The sequence below is a fragment of the Maniola hyperantus genome, chromosome 18 (assembly GCF_902806685.2).
Source record: "Maniola hyperantus chromosome 18, iAphHyp1.2, whole genome shotgun sequence".
Taxonomy (NCBI): domain Eukaryota; kingdom Metazoa; phylum Arthropoda; class Insecta; order Lepidoptera; family Nymphalidae; genus Maniola; species Maniola hyperantus.
In genome coordinates this window covers 4,435,029-4,457,007 of record NC_048553.1, presented here as the reverse complement: position 1 = coordinate 4,457,007, position 21,979 = coordinate 4,435,029, and the positions used below count along the sequence as shown (strand labels likewise).

Sequence of the window (21,979 nt, the reverse complement as noted above, 5' to 3'; positions counted from 1 at the left end):
CTGTTTGGCATACAGATAGCTGTTATGACGTAGATATCCGCTAAGAAAGGATTTTTGAAAATTCAACTCCTAAGGGGGTAGGGGTAAAATTAGGATTTGGTCCACGCGGACGAATTAGTCGTAAGTAAGTTCAGTCATCCACCAACGTCTACCAATCCGCACATGGCCAGCGTGGTAGACTATGGCCAAAAACCCTTCTCACTCTGAGAGGAGACCTGTGCTCTGTAGTGAGTCGGCGATGGGTTGATCATGATGATGATTATGATTATCGCCGGCCCAATACTCAGCACAGGTCTCCTCTTAGTATGAGAAGAGTTTATTTAGGCTATAATTATATAGTCCACCACGCTGGCGTAGCGGGGTAGTCGTTTGCAATTCGCAACGCAAGCCGGACATTAGGTAATCAATACAATAATCATTATTTAGTTTAAAAAAATCTACTCAGCGAATCTGAGTGTAAAGGAACGTTGTGGGCTTGGTATTTGCTCTGTGTCTTATAATGTCTATGGTTTCACACTGTCACTGCTTTGTCACTGTCACTGTTGAGTTTGACATTGACATCACATTGACATTTGATACAAATTTGAATTTTTAGTGTTTTCGTTTTATTTTAATCATAGGTTAATATCTGGTTTTAATATTTAAAACTAATAATAAAGACCCAAGTGGGGACTGGGGACCCCACTGAGGAGGATCCAACTTAAAAAACTTGAGCTTAAAATCATTTGATCACAAAATGTTTAACTTACATATATTGAGACAATTTTCGAGGTAAACTAACCTACGATTCATGCAAAAGTAAATTTACCGAGTAAAACATAATTTAAGTCCTTTTCAGATTGACGATAAGTTCAGCTTCGAAAGTTCCATTGAATACAAGGCATATCAGCAGTTCTGCTGTTGTACAGTTTAGGATCACAGATCAATTATGGTAAGGTTATATTATTTTCACTTAAGTAGTAGGTACCTATGTAACAATGAATTAGTGGGCTTTATACTATTTATATTATTAGTGGGCTTGATACGCCTGCTGCCTGCAATAAAAGTTTTATTTTAATCCAGCTGGAGTTAATTCAATTCATTTATTTAATCGGACAACAATAGATCCATTATGTGTTAGTAACAATAAATACTTAATAACTATGTTAATACTTAAACACTAAGGAGTTAGTAACAAAATACTTAATCACTATATTAGTACTTAATAACTAAAAGGGATTTAGTCCTCTGCACAAGTTTCCCCATCAGAGGACTATCCATTTTGTCCGCTATCATGCGCAGGATTCTGTTTCTGGTGTTAAGCAAAATCATAATTTTATAGCATAAAAAGTCTAGTCTTATGGAGGATATAGGTTATACTTGCACTAGGCAGCTACTGTGTAGGTAGCTAGGACACTATTTGATTAATTTATAGTATTCTCCTTCCCTCTAACTATTTATGATTTTTGAAGTTGGGTTTGGGTCCAACAAAAATTTTCTCATGGGGTATTGTTGGCCATGGCTAATTGACCTGGCAGGGAGGGGGGTGTTATCTGTGTGTCCCTCTGAGTGTCCCGAGCAGAGGACACAGTAGACTCACCCATGGAGCATAGCCTCAGATGGTGGGGGCTCATCCCCCCTCCTCAAATGCAAATCAGTCTGCACCTGTCATGTCAGAGTGGGCCAGTTTGTGACCGGATGAAGGTCTGTGGTGGGTGGTTGCTGATGAGTAGACATCGGAATATAGGTATGCGTTTGCATGCGTTTTAAAACGCTATTTAATAGTGTTAATGCATGTTTTAGTACTTTTTCATTGATAGTGCATATTCCAGTAGTTAAAGTAACTCTAGAACCTAGAAACCTAGATCTCTGGAAACATTGGAAAATATGACGGAACAGAACAACAACCTTCGGAGTTCACTATGGGAAAAAATCCATGGCAAATTAAATTCTGTTCTATAGGTCTTGAAGGTCTTGAAGGGATAAAAAAAGTTAACACATTTATCAACTGCACTGGGCAAACTCTGCCTTTAGAGGTTTCTGTACATGTTATATAGTCTTCTATTACATTTTTTTTTTTTATTACAGTGCAGAACCCCTTAAAAAGAAGAAGAAAGTAGATCCAGCTATTATAAAGGCTAGGGAAGACAGGAGGCGGAAGAAATTAGAAAAGCAAATTCGAAAATTGCAGAAAAATGCTAGACAATTGAAACCAATTGAAGAGGTTGAACCACCATTGCATCTTATGGACCAAATGGGGTAACAGTTTTTTATTACATACCTTCCATTACTGCTGTAATGGTAGGTATGTAATAATAAAATAAGGACTGCTTGTAATAAATAAAAAAGCTGCGCGTGCAAAAACTAATGAAACTAATAAGCTTGCTGCTTGTAACATACTAAGCTACTTTTTATTATGGAAAATTAAGAGTCCCCCACAGGAACTTTTCAAATACTAAATCAAAAGTCATGGATATCATGAATCATCTATTTGGTACAGAGATCCACGATTTGGCATCCATATGGGATGGGATGGATATAGGAGGTTATGGACATTCATTTCATCCCAGAAAATCAAAAAATACCCATGGGGATTTAAAAACCAAAATCCATATAGAAGAAAGTCATGGACACACAGCGTCACAGCGGACAGTTTTAAATAAATAACAAAATGTTTGTGATTTAATATTTGTTTTGTTTGTTTGTTATAGAAAGCGTAAAAGGCCTGCAATAACATTGTCCGCAGAAGAAACAGAGGCCCGAGCGTTACTCCAGAAAGACTGGACCCGGTACAAGAAGCAGGAGTATATGGCCAATGTGGCTCAGATAGATAGAATAATGTCAGCGCAGAGGAGAGCACTGGATATGTTGTATGAAGAATCTGAGGAACTTTATAATGAAGCTATCATGGTTTGTATCATATCCATTTTTTATTTCAACAAAAATGTACAAAGTCAAAGTCAAATGATTTATTCAAAATAGGTAATAAATTACTCTTTTCGATTGTCAGTTGTTGAATTTGTAAGATATAGTGGTGATAATTATTTCGCAAACTTAAAACTAAAGCTACGACTTAAAATTCCTTATAAATAAGACAAAATTGTGATTCTTTAAATGCGAACAAAGGAGTGCTTAGACACTCGTACCAAATCATGTTCAGTGTCATCCCCTTCAGCCAAACCATTATGGATAGTAGCCATTTTGTAATCCATACTAGTATTATAAATGCGTAAGTGTGTCTGTCTGTCTGTTCGTCTGTCTGTCTATGCTAGCTTAGGGTAGAAGGGTTTGGTCATACTCCATCACGCTAGCCACGTGCGGATTGGCGGACTTCACACACCTTTGAAAACATTATGGAGAACTCTCAGGCATGCAGGTTTCCTCACGATGTTTTTCTTCACCATTAAAGCGAATGATATTTAATTTCTTAAAAGGCACATAATTCCGAAAAGTTAGAGGTGCGTGCCCGGGATCGAACCCCCGACCTCTCGAATAGAAGGCGGATGTCGTAACCACTAGGCTATTACGGCTTTATTGTGATAAATAAAGTTATTATTATTGTTTCAGCCTGATTTACAGCTGGTCCCATCTTCATTCATCGGTACGTTCGCTACACCGCCGATCAAGAACTACGACTCCCCTGATGGAGAATACATAGACGTTTCCAAGAAATGGGGAAATAAATAGATTAATAATATTATAATAGATACAATTTGTTACTTTTACTTTGTTAGATTTAATAAAAAAATAATAAATTATCTCTGAGATTTTAATTTGAAAATTCTCTCAATATTATGCCGGCGTTATTATGTGGCGTGTGGAAGTCCCTACAAGAGACCTATGTCCAGCAGTGGACGTCTATTGGTTGATGATGATGATGAATATTATGCCCTACCATTCAAAAAGCGTAAACCATATCCACACCAATAATAAAAAAAATTAGCTTAAACGCAGATATTGCATTGAATCTTTTTCCACGTAAGACTTAAACTGACAAGATAATAGAAATAGTCAATACTAACTACAGTACCCGATAGGAAATATTGTACGTACACCAACGTTTAGAAAGAGCGATTTTGTAGAGCATTGTCTCTGTCGTTGAGACCGGCAAAACGTCTCATAGGTATGAGTGACAGAGACAACGCTCTAAAAAGCCCAACTCGCTTTATAAAGGTCGATGTACAATATTTCCTGCTGGCTACTGTAATAATATCCAACGTTTTATCTATTGGAGTCATCTTCGTAGCCTGAAAAATTTAGTTTGATGACGGAACATAATATTATTACAATAAAACTTATCATATCGTCTCGTATAGTCATAAAGCCATTCAAGTATAAAAGCAATTTTACGCATGAACTATTTTACCTGAAAGTACTTAATAGAACTTACGCGCTTTTGATTTATAATACCAATATAAATGGTATTATCGGATATAAATCATCTTTCATAAATCGTACAGAATAAAAGAAAACACAAATTGCAATATGTTTAAAAATGTTTTAACGAAAAATAAATATGATCACACTTTTACAAGCATGTAAGTAAGTATTCAATGTCTATTTGTGTTGATTGCTTTTGTTAATGTACCTACACAGTTTTAGTTTTTTAATCCTCTACGAAATTTTTGTTTTCCTTGGATAAACAGTAACCTAAAATACCATAGTTCGCGACAGGTCAAGATCACCGGGGAGCCCTAGTCCAAGTCTTATGTTATTTGTCTGCAAAATTTTTCGTTAAAATGATTTCAACCGTTTTGAGACGTCGTGGATCCGGACGTCGGAACAGACATACAGACAATTTTAAAAACGGTTGTTTGTGTTTTAATATCATGTCAATAACCAAATGCAAAATATAACCTACCTACAATTATTTCGAAATCATAGACACATCAGTTTCCTTTATTTGTATAGATTTAAAAGCTAAAGCTAAAATATTTTCATTACAGTGCGTCTAATTTTACTAACGAGCATAGCTTGTGCAATGTCAGTCTGTAAGTGTACCACAAAATGGCCTGATCCGATCAACAGATTGGCTTACGTCGATAATCCGGTAGAATCCGGTTTCCCCAGCCATTGGCTGCCGATAAACTTAATCAAACGAATCATGGAAACACGGGTACGCACTTTAGTACCACAGTTCGATAAGTACACCAAATCATCTCGTAAAGATCAAACGAAAAAACCGCTTTCCTTGTCTATTAAAATAAATAAGAAGAAGATAAAAGAAAATGTAAATAAAATTAAAGCGACGAATGTTAAAGTGAAAAAAACCTCCACTGCTACTACAATTTTAAAGAGCTCAAACACTGGAATAAAATCTAAAATGGCAGTAATTACACCTAAGGTACTTTTTGTAGAAACATCTTCAATCACTAAAGTAACATCTAAAAATAAACTCCTAATAGGAAAAGTGGAAATTAATACTGAAGCACCAAGTAGAGTTACACAAATCTCACCAGATTTTGACACCAAATTGTCTTCAACGAACGATGTGAATATCGTTGAATCATCTACAGTAGCTGATGATACTTTGACTAAATCTACAAAATCACACAATGTTAAAAAACTAGCAGTGTCTGTTACGCAAGATTTGACAACTGAACCAGTCACTGAAACGCCTATTATTTCGTCATCTACATTATCCACGGCTATGGAAACGATTTTAGAAGCTACAATACAATCTAGAATAACGTCACCAGAATCTGTTCCATCTACTACAACAGAATCTACAATTATGGCAAAATATTCTACTAGTATGACAGAATCTACTTTTGAACCTACTACTAATACTACAGAAGTTACAACGAGTGCAACAGAATCTGGTGCTACTATGAGTACTACAGAATCTACTACGAGTGCTACAAAATCTACTACGAGTTCGAAAGAATCTACAACCAGTACAACGAAATCTACAACCATTACTACAGAATCTACTACAAGTACTGCAGAACCCACTACGAGTACAACAAAACCTACAACCAGTACAACGGAATCTACAACCATTACTACAGAATCTACTACAAGTACTACAGAACCCACTACGAGTACAACAGAACCGACAACCAGTACAACGGAATCTACAACCATCACTACAGAATCTACTACAAGTACTACAGAACCCACTACGAGTACAACAGAACCGACAACCAGTACAACGGAATCTACAACCATTACTACAGAATCTACTACAAGTACTACAGAACCCACTACGAGTACAACAAAACCTACAACCAGTACAACGGAATCTACAACCATTACTACAGAATCTACTTCAAGTACTACAGAACCCACTACGAGTACAACAGAACCGACAACCAGTACAACGGAATCTACAACCATTACTACAGAATCTACTACAAGTACTACAGAACCCACTACGAGTACAACAGAAGCCACTACGACCTCTACAAAAGTACTAACTACTTTAACTACCCCTACAATAACTACTACAGAAACTGGGGACCCGTTCTACTAAAAATTTACTAAATCAGTAGGTAGAAGATTTTCAACAAATTCTTACAACTACTTTTACATAAAAGGCAATTATTTCGCAAAATTTTGATAAATATACCGACTTACCTTAGATATGTATTTATTTTTATAACTATCTATATTCGATCTCGACCTGTCGCGTACTATAGGTACTTATTTTTTTAGATCTTAGGGCTTAACACTCATTATGAATTATGGGGTAGCAAAATGTCTAGGTACAGTAATGAGACGATAACAAAACAACGCACACTTAGGTAGGTAGGTAATAGGGTATAACCCCATTATAATCCCCTTCTAAGTGACATAAGGAGTTAGTAAGTATGCATAGTTTCTTGTAGTTCACTAAGGTTGCTTGTTTTGTTGATGATGTTTGAGTTGTACGAATGTGGGTAGTAATAATTATATTGTAACATGGTTCTTAATAATATAAACTATCTTTCTTCCGCGTGGGTTTAGGTTACTTGTAGTTTTTTCAATTCTTCTCTGGCTCTGTGAAAGAAAGACAAACCAAACAAACGCCTGCTCCAAAATTACTACAGGCTCTCGTACTGTAACGTTATGATTGGTCAATGAAGAATATCTAAATATATAAAAGGATTGACTGACTGACTGATCTATTAACGCACAGCTCAAACTACTGGACGGGTCGGGCTGTTTGGCATGCAGATAGCTATTATAACGTAGGCATCCGCTAAGAAAGGATTTTTCAAAATTCAAGGGGGTGTAATAAAGGTTTTAAATTTGTGTAGTCCACGCGGACGAAGTCGTGAGCATAAGCTAGTTACTGTATATGGAGTATATCACAGAGGAGAATATAACCTCATGAGTTCACTGCCTCCTCCTCCATTCGCTACGTTCTATGTAAACCATGCCCTAAACATAAAGCTGACATAATAGAGTTTTGTAAGACCAAAGCTTTATGCGGTACCTAATTCGTAAAAGATTCACCTCTAGATAATTTTTTTCTTCCCAAGAAAATACTGACACATCTTCGGGATTTAGCGTCTTTCTATATCTAATTTAAACCTTAAGTCTAAGACTATACGACTACATTTTAGATTGATTGAGTTACTGTTTTCAGTGGATTCAGTAATCAGTTGTCCGCATGCGAATCGCCCTAATTGCCAACTCCAAACTGTCCTAGGCTCGCTGCAGTTTTGTGGAGTTAGCACTTTGCGTTATCGCGGCTTACAAAAAGCTAATTAATTAGCTCGCTCTGGCTAAGTAGGATTTTGCCGTTTGTTTCTCCGTTCCCTCTGTTTTGCAACTCGACGGTGAACGAAGTTGCGAAGTAGTGGAATAAAAAGTAAATTAATTAGACATTAACATTAGCAGCACGACGTTTTTACTATATTCGAGACGCATAAAATGAAAGATTTATTTGCCACTGCAAAGCTCACAGGTGAATTACTTGAATTAGCTTTGCCGGGTGAAACGTTTTGGATTTGTATTTTATGTACCTACTCTGAAAATATGTAAATAGGTTTTTTTTGATGATCGCATCGCATTGCATCGTATCGTAACGCAACGCAAAGCAACGTACCTATACCTACACGTTTTGAGAAATGCAAAAGGGATTTTTAACAAAACCTAAATCCACGTGGACGTACGTAGTCGCTAAAAAAAACATATATTACGTATTTATGTAATATCGTGAAAACAGTAAGCAATTCGGCCGTGACATCGTTTGACTCTACTTGATTCTAATGCATACGTATTACGTATGACTAACGGTCTCATCAATTTGTGACGCAGTTTTATTGTGCGCTCTAATAATGCAAACGCATCTATGTAAATCAGAATAGGAGAGAGCTCATGGTATAAAGCTTGGATATAAAGGGTCATAGGTTTTCAAATTGAATAGGTTTTTTTTTTCAAACCATGTTCATCACCTAGATTATAAACCAAGTTGCTGGAATGGCGACCGCGCCCCGGTAGTTTTGGCAGAATAGCATTATCAGACCCACGAACAGAGGAACCAAATTACGAGTCGTATGGCAAAAGGAGCCGCTGATTTAGGCGGCATAATTCTAATATGCCCTAATCTAATTTTCATTATGGTTTCTATTATGCTTGAATTCGGGTAAAACACTTAGGTACCTATCTATAAATGGTTACTATAATGTGTGTGTGCAATAAATATTTCTAAATAAATAAATAAATCATTAAATATGCAACTGTGAATATACTTAGTAGACATTTTAATATTCTCTTACTCTTATTGACTTTTTTTCTTAAAAATCAGGTCAGTTTAAATATCTAATGCATTTTGTTCTGGCACCATATTATAACTTGTATAAAGATGTCCACGGAATGAATTTTTCAAAAAGCCGTGAAGTTTTTAAATAAAAGAGTTGAAGTGAATATTCCTGAAGAGTGCTCCAGTAAATGAAACACCGTTATAATTAAATTTGAATGTTAAATCCTTTCGTCGTTGGATGCTGGAGATCCTTCCTATCCGCAATTATAGCTCTGGAATGATTGCATCATGATTTTCTTCAAAAGAGCTGCGAATGTCCGCTCGCTCCCATTCCGGCGGTAGCGTTTCCAGCCAGCATATTATTACAGAGCTATATGAGTTTTAGGGTTCAGACATACGAGCCACTATCCACATCTTTCAAATTACCTGATAAGCTATACTCAAAAGTATTAAGGCGTTCTTTTTTCTTCTCTCTGGGCTGGTTCTCTGTTGTGAGTATCTAAAGGGGTTATCTATACCTACTATTTTAATAAATAAAATTGAAGTGTCTGTCTGTAATTTTTAAATAACTACCTCATATTAAAGTTCATATTATGGTTATTTAAACTGTACCATAACTAAATCACAAGTTTTCAAAATTTTTGTCTGTCTGTCCGTCTGTCTGTTTGAACGGGCTAATCTTCGGAACGGCTGATCCTACTTTACTACTACTTTTTACGGGATTTTCAGAGACATAAGTAGAGGATTAAACAGGAAGTAGGTAACATAGGCTACTTATTAACAGACTTTCATAAAAGGAGGCGTTGCGTTTTTCTACCTTTGTAGGTACACCGAAATCTCCGAGATTTCTGAACCGATTTGCGTAAATTTTTTAATCGAACTTTGTGTTACTGTCCTATAAAAAATTTGAATTCCAACTCCTCATTTCTGATGCTGCAGGGGACCTACCACCAAAACTGATGGATTTAGAAACTGTCGGTTATAAATTGATATTGGAGGTTGGAGGTACCTACCAAGTAAAGACTCATCATCAGAAGTAGAAGACATTGAAAACTCGAGGACCGAAGTCCTCAACCCTGAAGCTGTAAAGAATTGCATAGGTACCTAAATCGTGGTGATCCCATGGGATTTTACAGAATCATCCGTTTAAATATTTTACGAAATTTGGTACAGAGATACCTTGTATCCCGGGGACGGGCTACTACGGATAGGCTACTTCTTTTCCTGGAAAATCAACAATTCCCATGAACATCATCTAGTGAGTGTTAACTGTTTATTTTGTTTTCATATGGTAAATATTTATGATTCATCATCATCAACATCATCAATATCATCGACCCATCGCCAGCTGAGCACGGGTCTCCTCTCAAAAAGAGAAGGGTTTAGGCCATAGTCCACCACGCTGGCCAAGTGCGGATTGGCAGACTTCACACACCTCTGAGAACTCACTTTCCTCACGATGTCCTTCACCGTTAAAAGGAAGTGATATTTAATTGCTTAAAACACACAGTTGGAGAGGCATGAAACCCCGGACTCCCTGAACAGGAGGGAACACTTTAACGTCATTAGTAACACGTAAAGACGTAAAGACTATTCAATTTCCTTTTTCAAATCACATACTTAGTGGTGTCGGCGTCTCTTCTAGTCCCTTCTGTCCTATTACAAGTATAGTTCACTGCAAGAGAGAGTTAATAAAAGACTTCTAATCATCGTTCTCTTCTCGCCACGTTTTTATTTTCAATCAATTGGTAGCCTGGATAAATCATTAGGTAGTTGATTCATCAAAGGGTACTTGCCATTAGATAATGGCTATCGCGTGTGGCTCATGTGTGAGATTCCTTAAGTTTCTACCATTATTATGATATTATGTGCTCTATCTTTAACCATTAAAGTCTAACTTTGAGTGTCTTTGGTTTATATCTGTAGTGTGCTGGAAATGGCAGGGCCGGCAGCGTTGCGGTGATTTCAAAAAGATGTAGCAAAGTCTACGAGGGCGGCATGAAATTTTTATCGCGTATGCTTTTGAGATTGCAGCTGGTACAAACGAGGAATGATGTTGGTGGTTTACTGGGTCGAGTGAGGGCATTGATGGCTGTGGAGACGAAAATGTGGCTGCCTTTAAGGCTGATGTCTTATGAAATCTAGGGTACCGTGTCTTCGAGGTAAATGGAACACGTAGGTAACAGCCGGTAAAAGGAGCATAACACCGAATATGTTTCAAACGTTTTCACAGTTTTAGTGGAATATTTGTCAGTTTTGTGACTTCCTGCTAGGGAGGTTATTAAGATTTTTGATACTTTTGGTTACCTACTTAGCTTGTAATTAATTAAAGGCTGTAGAGGTGATGTTGGTAAGTTAGACAACGCCATAATAATTATATTATTATTATATCAAGTAAAAGAACAAATAAGTCTCTAATGAAATAAGTGTGTTACAAATAATTAACAAAAAAAAATTGAGTAGATATGTTCGTAATTCTCTTTGCAGCAGTACAAAAAAATGCTGCATCAGTAGGTATATTGATACAGCAAACAACAAAACAGCTAAACAAGTATGCTTCTTCGTAATTTGTCTCTTTTTATATATTTAGTATTTTTTAAACTACACAATGATTTTTCATACTTATTTGTATTTTTAGCTTTAAGTCAACTGGTGATCCCGCACTTGCACACATTTAAAAATGCATGCCGGTTTGCCAGTTATTGGGTGTACACTCTATATTTTACCTCTGTGCATTTTGTAATTTTTCACTCACCAAAAACATTTCATGTAAATGTGGTTGCCAAGACTCACGAGTTCATAATGCTTTCACTGTTAAAAAGTTATGAGATCTCTAGTAGACCCAAGCCCCTAGCTGAGCTTCGATTTGTGCTGCCCATGGGGCTTGTCTCAAGTCCAAAGTATGAGTGAGAACGTGAGTGAGAATAAGAAGTTTTTGTCTGTTATTTCTTAAAAGTTTTTTACATGATTAACGAATCGCATACTTATAATAATTATTAATGAGTATGCAAAATAACGTCTTTCTTTTTAAAAAATACAATTTTAATCATTTTTAGGGTGCCTTACCCGAAGGATGCCAACGGGACCCTACGCCTCCGCTGTCCGTACGTCTGTCTGTCCGCGGGCTTAGAGAGTTGAATTTTTAACAGAATTAGTATTTCTATTGCCGCTATAACAAAAATTAATAAAAAATTCAAAATGGCTACCATGGAAACTGTAAAAAACTTAAAACTGTTATTTCTTGGTACGACTTTATGGTACAGAACTCTTCGTGTGCCAGTCCGACTCACACTTGACCGATTTTTTAACCGACTTCAAAAAAAGGAGGAGGTTCTCAATTCGTCGGATTTTTTTTTTCAATTATGATCAACGAAACCCATATAGCGTAAATATAATGAGTGTGCAAAATAACGTCTTTATTTTTTTTAACAATACCACCTTAATCGTTTTTACTTGAATTACTTTCGACAGAGTGTAAGATTAATTACACTTGATGTGAGTGCGTTCTGCTACGTCATAGGTACTCTTTTATGGTTATCTAATATCTTCAGAAAATATAAAAGTAGCTAGCGGAAGGGTGCTAAATAATTACTTTTTTCATTTTTCTTATCAATAGAAGATAATCATAGCATGATTAAGATTTTTTGCACCACGATTAGTTTCGCTATAGAATGTCGGATGACTTGTATCTAGTAATAATTTGAGAATCATCATAGTAGGTAGTAGGTAGACTATAATAATACTCGTAGATACACAAAGCGCTGGTAATTAGGGGGAAAAGCAGTTTTGTACCTACGTCTAATCTTGAAAGAGGAACCTTGATCAATACACGCTTGTCAGGAGGCTGCACATGGTCTGCCTTATCTCTCAGATCGTCCTCAAAAAAGTAGGTAGGTACTGGTAACTGGTACCTAGTCATCCAAAAAATAGGTGAAAATAAAAATAGTTGTAGTGAATCAGTAAGGATTTCATTAAAATCTTTTCATTAAAATTAGATTTGATTAATAGATAGAATAAAAGGAAAAACTGACTGACTAACTGATCTATCAACGCACAACTCAAACAATTGGATGGATCGGGCTGAAATTTGGCATGCAGAATGCAGATAGCTTAGTAGCTAATTAACACACTTGCATACCTTCTGTATCCTTCAGTTAGAATTGCAGCCTAATTCTTATAGCTAAGTTCATAGAGACAGCTCAGCTAGTCTTTTTGTAACTTATTGTGAACTAGCGACCCGCTCCGGCTTTGCAGAGATAGCTTATTACAATTTTGTAGCTCTCTACTGTTGAAAGAATTTTCAGAATCGGTTCAGTATTTCCAGAGATTACTTCCTACATACAAAATTAGGTACAAAATCTTCTTAAAATAAATAATATTACTTAGTATAATATGATATACAGGGTCAAAAAAGAGGAAAAGAAAAACCAATTTCTCTTTTTGGTGCGCTATTTATAAAAGAAAAGTTTTTAGTTTATAAAAAAAACCGCCACAGCTTTATAAAACTAAACATTTAGAATCGAGACATGTCTGGCAACTACAAAAAGCCTGGCTATCCCATAATGCATCTATCCAATTTGCTTTTACTTGGCTTTTACTTAAAAGCTGCTAAGGTGGAACCCAGAGGGATAGCGTAATACGTGTCAAGTAAATATTTTAATTAGAATGTAAAAGCAAAGAGAATTGCAGAGGAAGACGTAAATTATTTAGAGAAGAGTCCATAGGTTCTCAAAGTAGACGGTGAGAGCCAACTAGTGGTGTTGAATTTAAATGCGCGAAAGTATCCCGTCCCGTCCTAATCTAAAAAGCCGTTATCTGCAAAAAATAGCTTTTGAATTATCGCAAAAAACGATGGGAATTTCAAAAATGAATTTTTCTATAAAGTAATGCTACGTAGAGCCAAGGGTTTTAGTTAGTTTTTGGTTTGGTCACATAACCAATTAAATATCCTATTGAACCCCCGACCTCCCGAATAGGAGGCGCCAGGTGGACGTCTTAACCACTAGGCTTCACGGCTCTTCAAATTAAGATGTTGTAATTCTGGGCAAGTTTATTTTTGGTCTTGATCATAAGCCCATATTTGCATGGTGTTCTTACATTTTAATGGCAGAAAAGTTTGGAAGCCTAATGCCTATGTCGAGGAAAGTATTTTTAAAACCTTTCTTGTTAAAAATGTTTATTAGAACTACTCTAATTAGGTGACATATAGGTACGTATTGATATCTAATATCAGACGCTTAATATTTAATCGATGATAATGTTAACTCTATACCCAGTTGGTAAACACAACGCTCTTAAAGCGGATATTTTTAACTTAAGATTCCTTTAGCTTTCTGCATCAACGTTCAGGATCCGGAGTAATTGAATTACAATAGAAGAACCTCACAGCGGGTATTGTTCGCTATTTCACCATTAGCGTGCACAATTCCCCATTAGATATTTCCCCACTGTTAAGAGTGGGTGCGGTGGGTTGAAAAATACTTTTTATCACGTGCCTAGCCTTCATAAGTGCACTACGATTCCTTTGGTTTTTTGTATTCACCCCTTTATATTACCCTCTCCCTAAACTGCGTAAAATTTTATATCCACTGATTGAACCCGGTACGGTATAATGGTCAAATGACGTAGCATACGTCAACAAGACACTAAAATTGGGTCGGAAAACCATTGGAGCTCTACCAGGTTTTGAGTGTAAAGGACTTTAGGACAATTTTTTAACATGTCTAGTCCAAGCGCCTTGGCCAAATATAGGGGCAACTTCATAAGCTAACGAATCTCTGCTATATATCTAGCTATACTTAGCTTCCGCCCATCCATTCATCTATCAGCCTGTGACTTCTGGACATAAAACTTTTCAAGTGCGCGCTACCAAACATGGTAAGTAGGTACTTCACTTTCCTACCCATCTGCTTGGTGATGGACGTTATCAAGGTCGTCAGACGACTGAAGGTTGCTCCAAATATACTGCACGTAGATAGCCTTGCGACATTGAAATAAGTTTTTTTTAAAACTTATAAATAGAGCCTCAATAGCTCAACCGGTGTAGGAGTGGACTGAAAACCGAAAGGTCGACGGTTCAAACCCCGCCCGTTGCACTATTGTCGTACCTACTCCTAGCACAAGCTTGACGCTTAATTGGAGAGGAAAGGGGAGTATTAGTCATTTAACATGGCTAATATTCTTTTTAGAAAAAAAAATTTACAATAAAACTTAAAGCTAGCCTTATCTAATTACGAAACAAATTATGCCCGCGTGGAATGGTGCCAAGAATACTGGCTACATTTCCGCGCTGGACAGCCAGGCTGATCCGTTGCACAAAAGTCAGCCAGCCTTCTGTCACCAGATGAGGCGGATTAATTGCGGTGAAATGTCTCGTAATTTTTTTTAGCACTAAGACTCCATGAACCTAGGGTCTCCACGGCAAACGGAACCAAAATATAACTCTCGATAAGAGAGGCATACTTGCACAGCTTGCTATTTTCAGCCATTTCTGCTCTGACTGCCGGTCTTGATGCTGTCTCCCTAATATGACACGGGGCCAATGTGTCAACGCACGTTACGTCTCACATTAGCACCCGTCCCCGTTTCCAGGGAACCAGCGTCAATCCATCAGGCCTCTGTCCACCATCCCAACTAATCCCTGCCGGCTCAATGAGCGCAGGAATGTCTATGGTGGCAAGAACCCTTTTGATCGTATCGTTAAGAGAGCCATCTCTAAATAGCCTATAAGTTTTGACCTCTTTGTTTAATCAGATCTGACTATATTTTATAGCCTTTTGTTAGAAGAAATTAAGGTATTAATTTCCATTAGGTCCCATTTTCGATTCAATTGTTAGCTAAATATCTTAAAGCGTCAAGACGGAGCAGATTGCGAACCAAAGGACTTGGGCGGCACCATCTATAAAGGATCTACATACCTACTACACACGGGACCAACTCGCAACGCCAACTTACGTTCAAACCTGCGTCTCTTTTCTTTCTTGTGTTATAATATATCTAGATATATTCCCGTCGGGGCAAAGGGTGAGTATGTGTCAGTAGAAGTGCATTTTATCCCGCTCCAATATATTAAAGCTTTCGTCTTGACAGTGCAGTAGTCACTCGCGAGGTTTGTTTTGGCCTCTTGTGTTTTCCGTGAGAATTGCAGGCATCAAACTTAATTAAGTTCGATGTTGAAACTAATCCCGATATAAGCAGTGGCTTTTCGCATCTTGGATCAATTTCGTCACCTAGCATTTTGAAAATGCCTTTAAGTTGGCCCGCTTTACTTTTGAATACTTAGCTGATAACTTTGTGAGTATTAACTAACCAAACTAACTTTCCAAACTAGGTTGGAACATTGTTTGGTTGGAAATTAGTCTTTTATGTAGAGGCTTTATAGTCTTGAGGAATATTTATCGGCACCCAATAATTACATCACATTATCTCCCACGACCTCGCTGAACGTGACGGGAAATCTGATAATTTTCCAATTTGTGTTTTTGTTGATACTCCTACTAAACTGTTGGTTATTTATATTCGACAAAGAGAGATTGATGGATGGCAGACAGGAGTAAATTCTTGGAGTAGTAACACGAAATATGTCAGCATACTGTGTATAACATGACAGAGTTTAACAATTTACTTAGGGGCTTTTATAACTAATAGATAATCAGCTAAGGTGAAAAGGTGGATGGATTGTGTGAAAGAGGGTATGTGTGTAAAAGGGGTGGATAATATGTTGACGTATGACAAAAGTGAGTGGAAGAAAAATACATGTTGTGCCGACCCCACATGGCGTGGGATAAAGGACAAGAAGAAGAGAATAATCAGCTAAGGTAAAATATTTTAATCATAACTATTGGCTGAATTTGTCGAAGATATTATACTTAATAGCCCGATGCCGCGTCATCTTGTGTTAGCTTTGCTATGCTGCAATATCAAATAACTAAACACACCCTAGTTCAACAAATACTTATAAATATACATTCGACAAGATAACGAATCTATGATCCGGCCAAAGCACTAAGGAATATTCATTCGCATCTGGGAATTACATCGCGTTTAATCTCTTCCAACTCCGATAGGGCGTGACCGGAAACTTGATCATTTTGTGACTATTTCCCCAATGATATCGTCATGAAACGGCTGTTTATCTAGGCGTTAATAGAACTTGTAGACGTGTGTTGCATCAACTTGGTATAACATAGAGAAATCAGTTTTCCTCATGGTCCAGTTTGGATTGCTGTCCGTTAATGTTTAGGAAATCCTGCGGCGGATCGGAAACCTATCGGGTATGCATCAACGAGAGAGTGAAGACTGAAAACCGCGGTTCAGCGGTTTTTATGTTAAAGGGGAAATGTTCAGTATACAATGAGGGGAAACTTTTAGAAGTTTTCCCTCATTGTGTACTCTGGCGCAGTCTGTGAATACTGACTTACTTGTAAAGTGTACATACACTCACTGGTAACAGAATACATATTCTATTGACATTATGAGCTCAATTATCCGTTGAATAGTCAAGGATTTGAGGTCGACTTGTTAATCGGACAAAGGGCTCGGGATGTAAGTACTCTCGTAAAATATTTATCGAGAGGCGGTAATTACACATTGTCTTGATCCTGGGCGTAACGTGACGGGGAATCTGATAAATTTCTAATTTGGACAACTGCTGATGATGCTATAAAAGGAGTGGTTCGGTCCAATTTATTAAATGAAGTAGGTATATACTCTGAGTGTAAAAACTTTGCAAGTTAATGTTAACTGTGTGCAAATCGGCTAAAATTGTACCTACGGAGTGCTACGAAGTTATAAAATTAGATACAGATTCCCGCACAATTAACATTGACTTGAAAAGTCACACTGTCAGTCACATTCTCAAGTCTAGGGTACTTTTTATACTTAACTTATTGGAAAACAAAAGTCTCACACGAGACCTATCACCTACCCCATGTAGGCTGTAGACCTTTAGTTTTTACTTATGATGAAAAATATCCTTTCTTATCTCCGAAGCGAAAAATCTGCTTGATGATTCTTCTCGGTAGGTACCTAGTAGATTCACTTCATAAAGCACTAAGTACTTGGAAATACTGTAAAATGGTTCTGTATAAGGTCTATGTTTATTTGAATTAAAACTTTTCTAATTCTTTTTCTAGTAGCCGCCGCAAAATTGCCTCAACTGGAATTTCATGTAAAAATCGTTAGCAAACCTGCTAATTAAGCTGGATAGCAAACTTCATTGACTATCACATCACTGGACTATCCAGTATAACTTGAACTAGGACTAATGAATTAAATCGAATAAGTAAATAAAGTGGAAAAGTTTAAAGCAGCGCAATTTCAGAGGTCAGTTAACCGGTAAATGCGTTAGTAATGACTATTAATTATTTACGAGTCTAAACGGACCTTCAACAAAGGATATTGTTCATGAATATTTGAACAGTTTTTGTTATTCATTTATTTATTAAACCTAAATGAAGCAATTTATTTCTGTTTATTAGTTAGTTTTGGCAAATTTAATGTTCAGTTTCGAAATAGAATAAGTACACTTAGGCACGGTTTATACAGAAGTGAGAAATCGCGAGTGACGTTACGTGTTGCGACCAATGATATTAGAAGAAAATAGGTAGATACGTTATACGCGGACCGCAAGTGGCACGTTAAAACTAAGCTAATTAGCAAACCTGAGCTCAGTCGCCCGCTGTCGTCGCGCTATCGATGACGTCGTTGATAGTAATGTGTATTTTGTTTTCGTCTCCCAAAACAACCGAAAATGCCGTCGTGTGTGATGAGATTCTGCACAAACTACACAAGCAAGGTTTCCAAAAGTCAAGGAATCACATTTCATTCGTAAGTAAAACTATTTCTTTTATATAATTCGTATTTTTCACTTATTTAACAATAACAAACTCGTGCACGTTCGTGTAAAATGCAACTCATTGCAATTTGTACCTTATGTCACATGCCATAAGTACGTATCAAGTTATCGTTGTACGTATTTTAAAGTTTCCGATCAAAGAATATAAAATAAACAGATAGGTCTCTTCTGAGTATTGTCAATTCAAATAGTGTGCATATTTCCTGTTTTAGGGAAGGATAAATTAACTATGGTCTAACATCTTTTTACGGTCCACTGCTGGGTCTCTTCATACAATGAGGGAATTTTGGCTATGGGTATGTAGATTGTGTAATAGTAAATATTTTCAAAAATAAAAAATATTTTCATTTCACATTTTATTCCTTTACCTACCTTCCCGCGGCTTCGTCCGCCTAAAATTTAGTAATTTTATTTCGACTTCTTTTCCATGTATGGGAGCCCCCTTTATTTAATTTAATTTAATTTTTATTATTTTTATTATAGCGGCAATAGAAATACATTCTGTGAAAATTTCAACTGTCTACCTATTACGGCTTACGAGATACAGCCCGCTGACAGATGGACGTACAGACAGCGGAGGCTTAGTAATAGGGTCCCGTTGGCACCCCTTGGGCACGGAACCCTAAAAACGAGCGGAACCGCGGGAAAAAGCTAGTTCGTAATATATTAAATACCACAGTATAAGGTTTTTATTTTACTATACAACTACAGTGTAGGCATAAATCGGCATTAGCCGAAAAGACTTTACTGTTTTTTTTTTCTTTGGAGTTTCACACAAAATATCTTCACAATTTTTTTAAGTACACTAGCTTATACTCGCGACTTCGTCCGCGTTGACTACACAAATTTCAAACCTCAATTTTACCCTCTAGGGGTCGAATTTAAAAAAATCCTTTCTTAGTGGATGTCAATGTCGTGATGTCTTTAATATCCACGTCAGCGTGAAGAAATAATTCGAAAACTCACCTCTAGCATCCAATAGATACAAAAGTATTTGTTTATTGAAAGGTGACAGTGAAAAATGGCGGAAAATCTAAATATAAACTTTTATTTTAATATTTGATACTTTATTTTTATTTCAGTGCATCAAGCGGGATAAGAACCTTTGTATCGATATCGCCCTAAAATTGGCTCCAAACTAGAAATTGACTATAATTCTATGCTACTATACTATGTATATAGTATACTATACTATATACCAGGGATGGCGAACCAATGGCACGCGTGCCATTGCTGGCACGCGACGAAATAATTTCGGCACGTCACTGATTACGAGTTTAAAGAAAAAAGTATAAATTATGATTATGATGTAGCATAATACCTATGAATCTTTGAAAAGCAAACGCGCGCGAGCGTTCGGGTCCGGTGCGCGGGGTGGAGGCGGGGCGTAGTTGCTATGCTAGCGCGGGGAATGCGGCGGTGGCGCGGGGCGCGGGAACGCAGCGCGGGGGCTTGACTTGAGTAAATAATAACAAACGAGGCGCAGTGCCCGCGCAAATTGTTTGTTTACGCAAAAAATAGTTGAATTTCATTGTGAAAGTGAACTTTAAAGTTTATTTAAGTTATTATTTGCTGTAATTTAATATGGCTAGTTCAGCAAAGAAACTAAAAGTGCAAAATAGCAAGGATACTAGAGAATTTCAGACTTGGTGGACTGATAAATTCGGCGTGATTAATAAAGGTGACAAAGCAGTGTGTGTTTTATGTTCTGGCACCATGGTATGTAGAACATCTTCCGTTAAACGGCATTTTGAAACAAATCACAAATCCATTTGTCAAAAAAGCGAAGCAGAGCAAAAGGAATTAATTGCGAGTGCTTTGAAAGACAGAAACAAACAGTCAACATCAATAAATAAATTTGTTGGCAAAAATTGTCATACAAGTGCGGCAAGTTACACGGCTGCAAATGTCATTGCTCGGCATAGTAAACCCTTTCAAGAAGGCGAGTTTTTAAAGGAAGCCTGGTTAGCATGCGCGCCTTCTCTTTTTGCTGATTTCGAGAATAAAAATAAGATAATTCAGCGCATCAAAGATACTCCTTTGTCCAGAAACACAATAAAGGAAAGAATCTTAAAATTGGCTGAAAATGTTACAGAGCAACAAAAGCTTGACATTCACTCTGCTTCATTTATATCGCTATGCCTCGACGAAAGCACTGACGTCACAAAATCTGCACGTTTAGCTGTTTTTGCTCGATACTGCGTAGGAAACGTCATTAAGGAGGAATTAATTGCGATAAAATCGTTACCAACAACTACAAAGGGCGCAGATATTTGTACGGCAGTTAAAAATTCGATAGTTGAAAAAGAAATTGATATAAAAAAAGTTGTTTCTGTAACAACTGATGGTGCTCCGAGTATGGTGGGTAAAAAAATTGGTTTCATAAGTTTATTTCAAACTGAAGTAGGACATTCGATTCTTGAATTCCACTGCATCATTCACCAACAAGCCTTATGCGCTAAGAGCGGTTTAACATCTCTTGATAATGTTATGGCAGTAGTTACGAAAATAGTCAACCTCATCTCTGCTCAGGCTTTAAACAAGCGAAAGTTCGACGCTTTGTTGGATGAAGTCAACTCCGTGTATAATGGCTTACTCATGTATAATAATGTTCGGTGGCTGAGTCGTGGGTCTGTACTTGAAAGATTTGTTGAATGCTTGGAAGAAATCAGACTGTTTCTGCAAAATGAGGGAAAAATTGAACAATACCCACAGCTTTTGGACGTCATGTGGCTTTCAAAATTGATGTTTTTTACAGACATATGCCAACACTTAAATACGTTAAATGTGAAGCTTCAAGGCACAAACAAAACAATAATCGTCATGATCGATCTCATTCGCGCCTTTGAGGCTAAACTGCAAGTTTTCAGAAACGATATTATCGCAAAAAACTACAAGTATTTTCCATACTTGAAAAAATATATCAATGAATCTGATATACATGAGACAACAAATGCAGAAAATATTACTGAGGAATTTATCTCTGTGATTGATTCTTCAATTAAGGAATTTTCAACAAGATTTTCTCAGTTCAAAGAATTATCAGAAACGGTCAAGTTTATTATGTACCCAGATGTAACGACCTTTCATACACTGAACTTCTCCCAGTTCGATTGGTTGGAAATTGAAGATTTTGAAATGCAGCTGATTGATTTCCAATCTAGTTCAATTTGGATACAAAAATTCATAGACATGAGAAAAGAATTAGAGTTAATTGAAACAGAAAGATTGACCAGTAATATAAGTAAAGATGCCAATAATAAAATTTTAGAAACCTGGAATGCGTTGCCAGAAACATTTAATTGTTTAAAGAAGCTGGCTCACGCTATTCTAACTGTATTTTCATCAACATATGCCTGCGAGTCATTGTTTTCAGAGATGAATAACATCAAAGACTCTGTTAGAAATAGACTGACTGATGAATCAAGTTCAGCATGCATTCTGCTAAAAGT

The 21,979-nt window shown here is 36.9% G+C and overlaps 2 protein-coding genes and 1 long non-coding RNA gene across 3 annotated transcripts; all 3 read left to right on the top strand.

Annotated features, from left to right (window-relative positions):
* Positions 1 to 577: 577 nt before the first annotated feature.
* Positions 578 to 3,739, top strand: mRpL40 (mitochondrial ribosomal protein L40). The gene is made up of 5 exons (XM_034977948.2): positions 578 to 771; positions 839 to 931; positions 2,068 to 2,238; positions 2,691 to 2,889; positions 3,547 to 3,739. Exons 1-5 carry the CDS (start codon positions 737 to 739, stop codon positions 3,664 to 3,666), a joined length of 618 nt encoding a protein of 205 aa, XP_034833839.1. The 5' UTR covers positions 578 to 736; the 3' UTR covers positions 3,667 to 3,739.
* Positions 3,740 to 4,464: 725 nt separating this feature from the next.
* On the top strand, positions 4,465 to 6,465 carry LOC117990498 (DNA-directed RNA polymerase subunit beta''-like). Its single transcript, XM_069504766.1, has 2 exons — positions 4,465 to 4,517; positions 5,775 to 6,465. The coding sequence occupies exons 1-2, from the start codon at positions 4,465 to 4,467 to the stop codon at positions 6,463 to 6,465; spliced, it is 744 nt and encodes a 247-aa protein (XP_069360867.1).
* Positions 6,466 to 18,258: 11,793 nt separating this feature from the next.
* Positions 18,259 to 18,866, top strand: LOC138403568 (uncharacterized). Its single transcript, XR_011237828.1, has 2 exons — positions 18,259 to 18,499; positions 18,740 to 18,866. It is a non-coding gene; the product is annotated as an uncharacterized lncRNA (long non-coding RNA).
* Positions 18,867 to 21,979: the final 3,113 nt, after the last annotated feature.

What these genes read in the sequence shown, in the direction of transcription:
- mRpL40 (XM_034977948.2), top strand. Translation starts at nt 737, where the DNA reads ATGTTTAACTTACATATATTGAGACAATTTTCGAG. An exon ending in AGGATCACAGATCAATTATG is followed by an intron (nt 932 to 2,067) that starts GTAAGGTTATAT and finishes TTTTTATTACAG; the next exon opens with TGCAGAACCCCTTAAAAAGA. An exon ending in CATCTTATGGACCAAATGGG is followed by an intron (nt 2,239 to 2,690) that starts GTAACAGTTTTT and finishes TGTTTGTTATAG; the next exon opens with AAAGCGTAAAAGGCCTGCAA.
- LOC117990498 (XM_069504766.1), top strand. Translation starts at nt 4,465, where the DNA reads ATGTTTAAAAATGTTTTAACGAAAAATAAATATGATCACACTTTTACA. An exon ending in GATCACACTTTTACAAGCAT is followed by an intron (nt 4,518 to 5,774) that starts GTAAGTAAGTAT and finishes CTAATACTACAG; the next exon opens with AAGTTACAACGAGTGCAACA.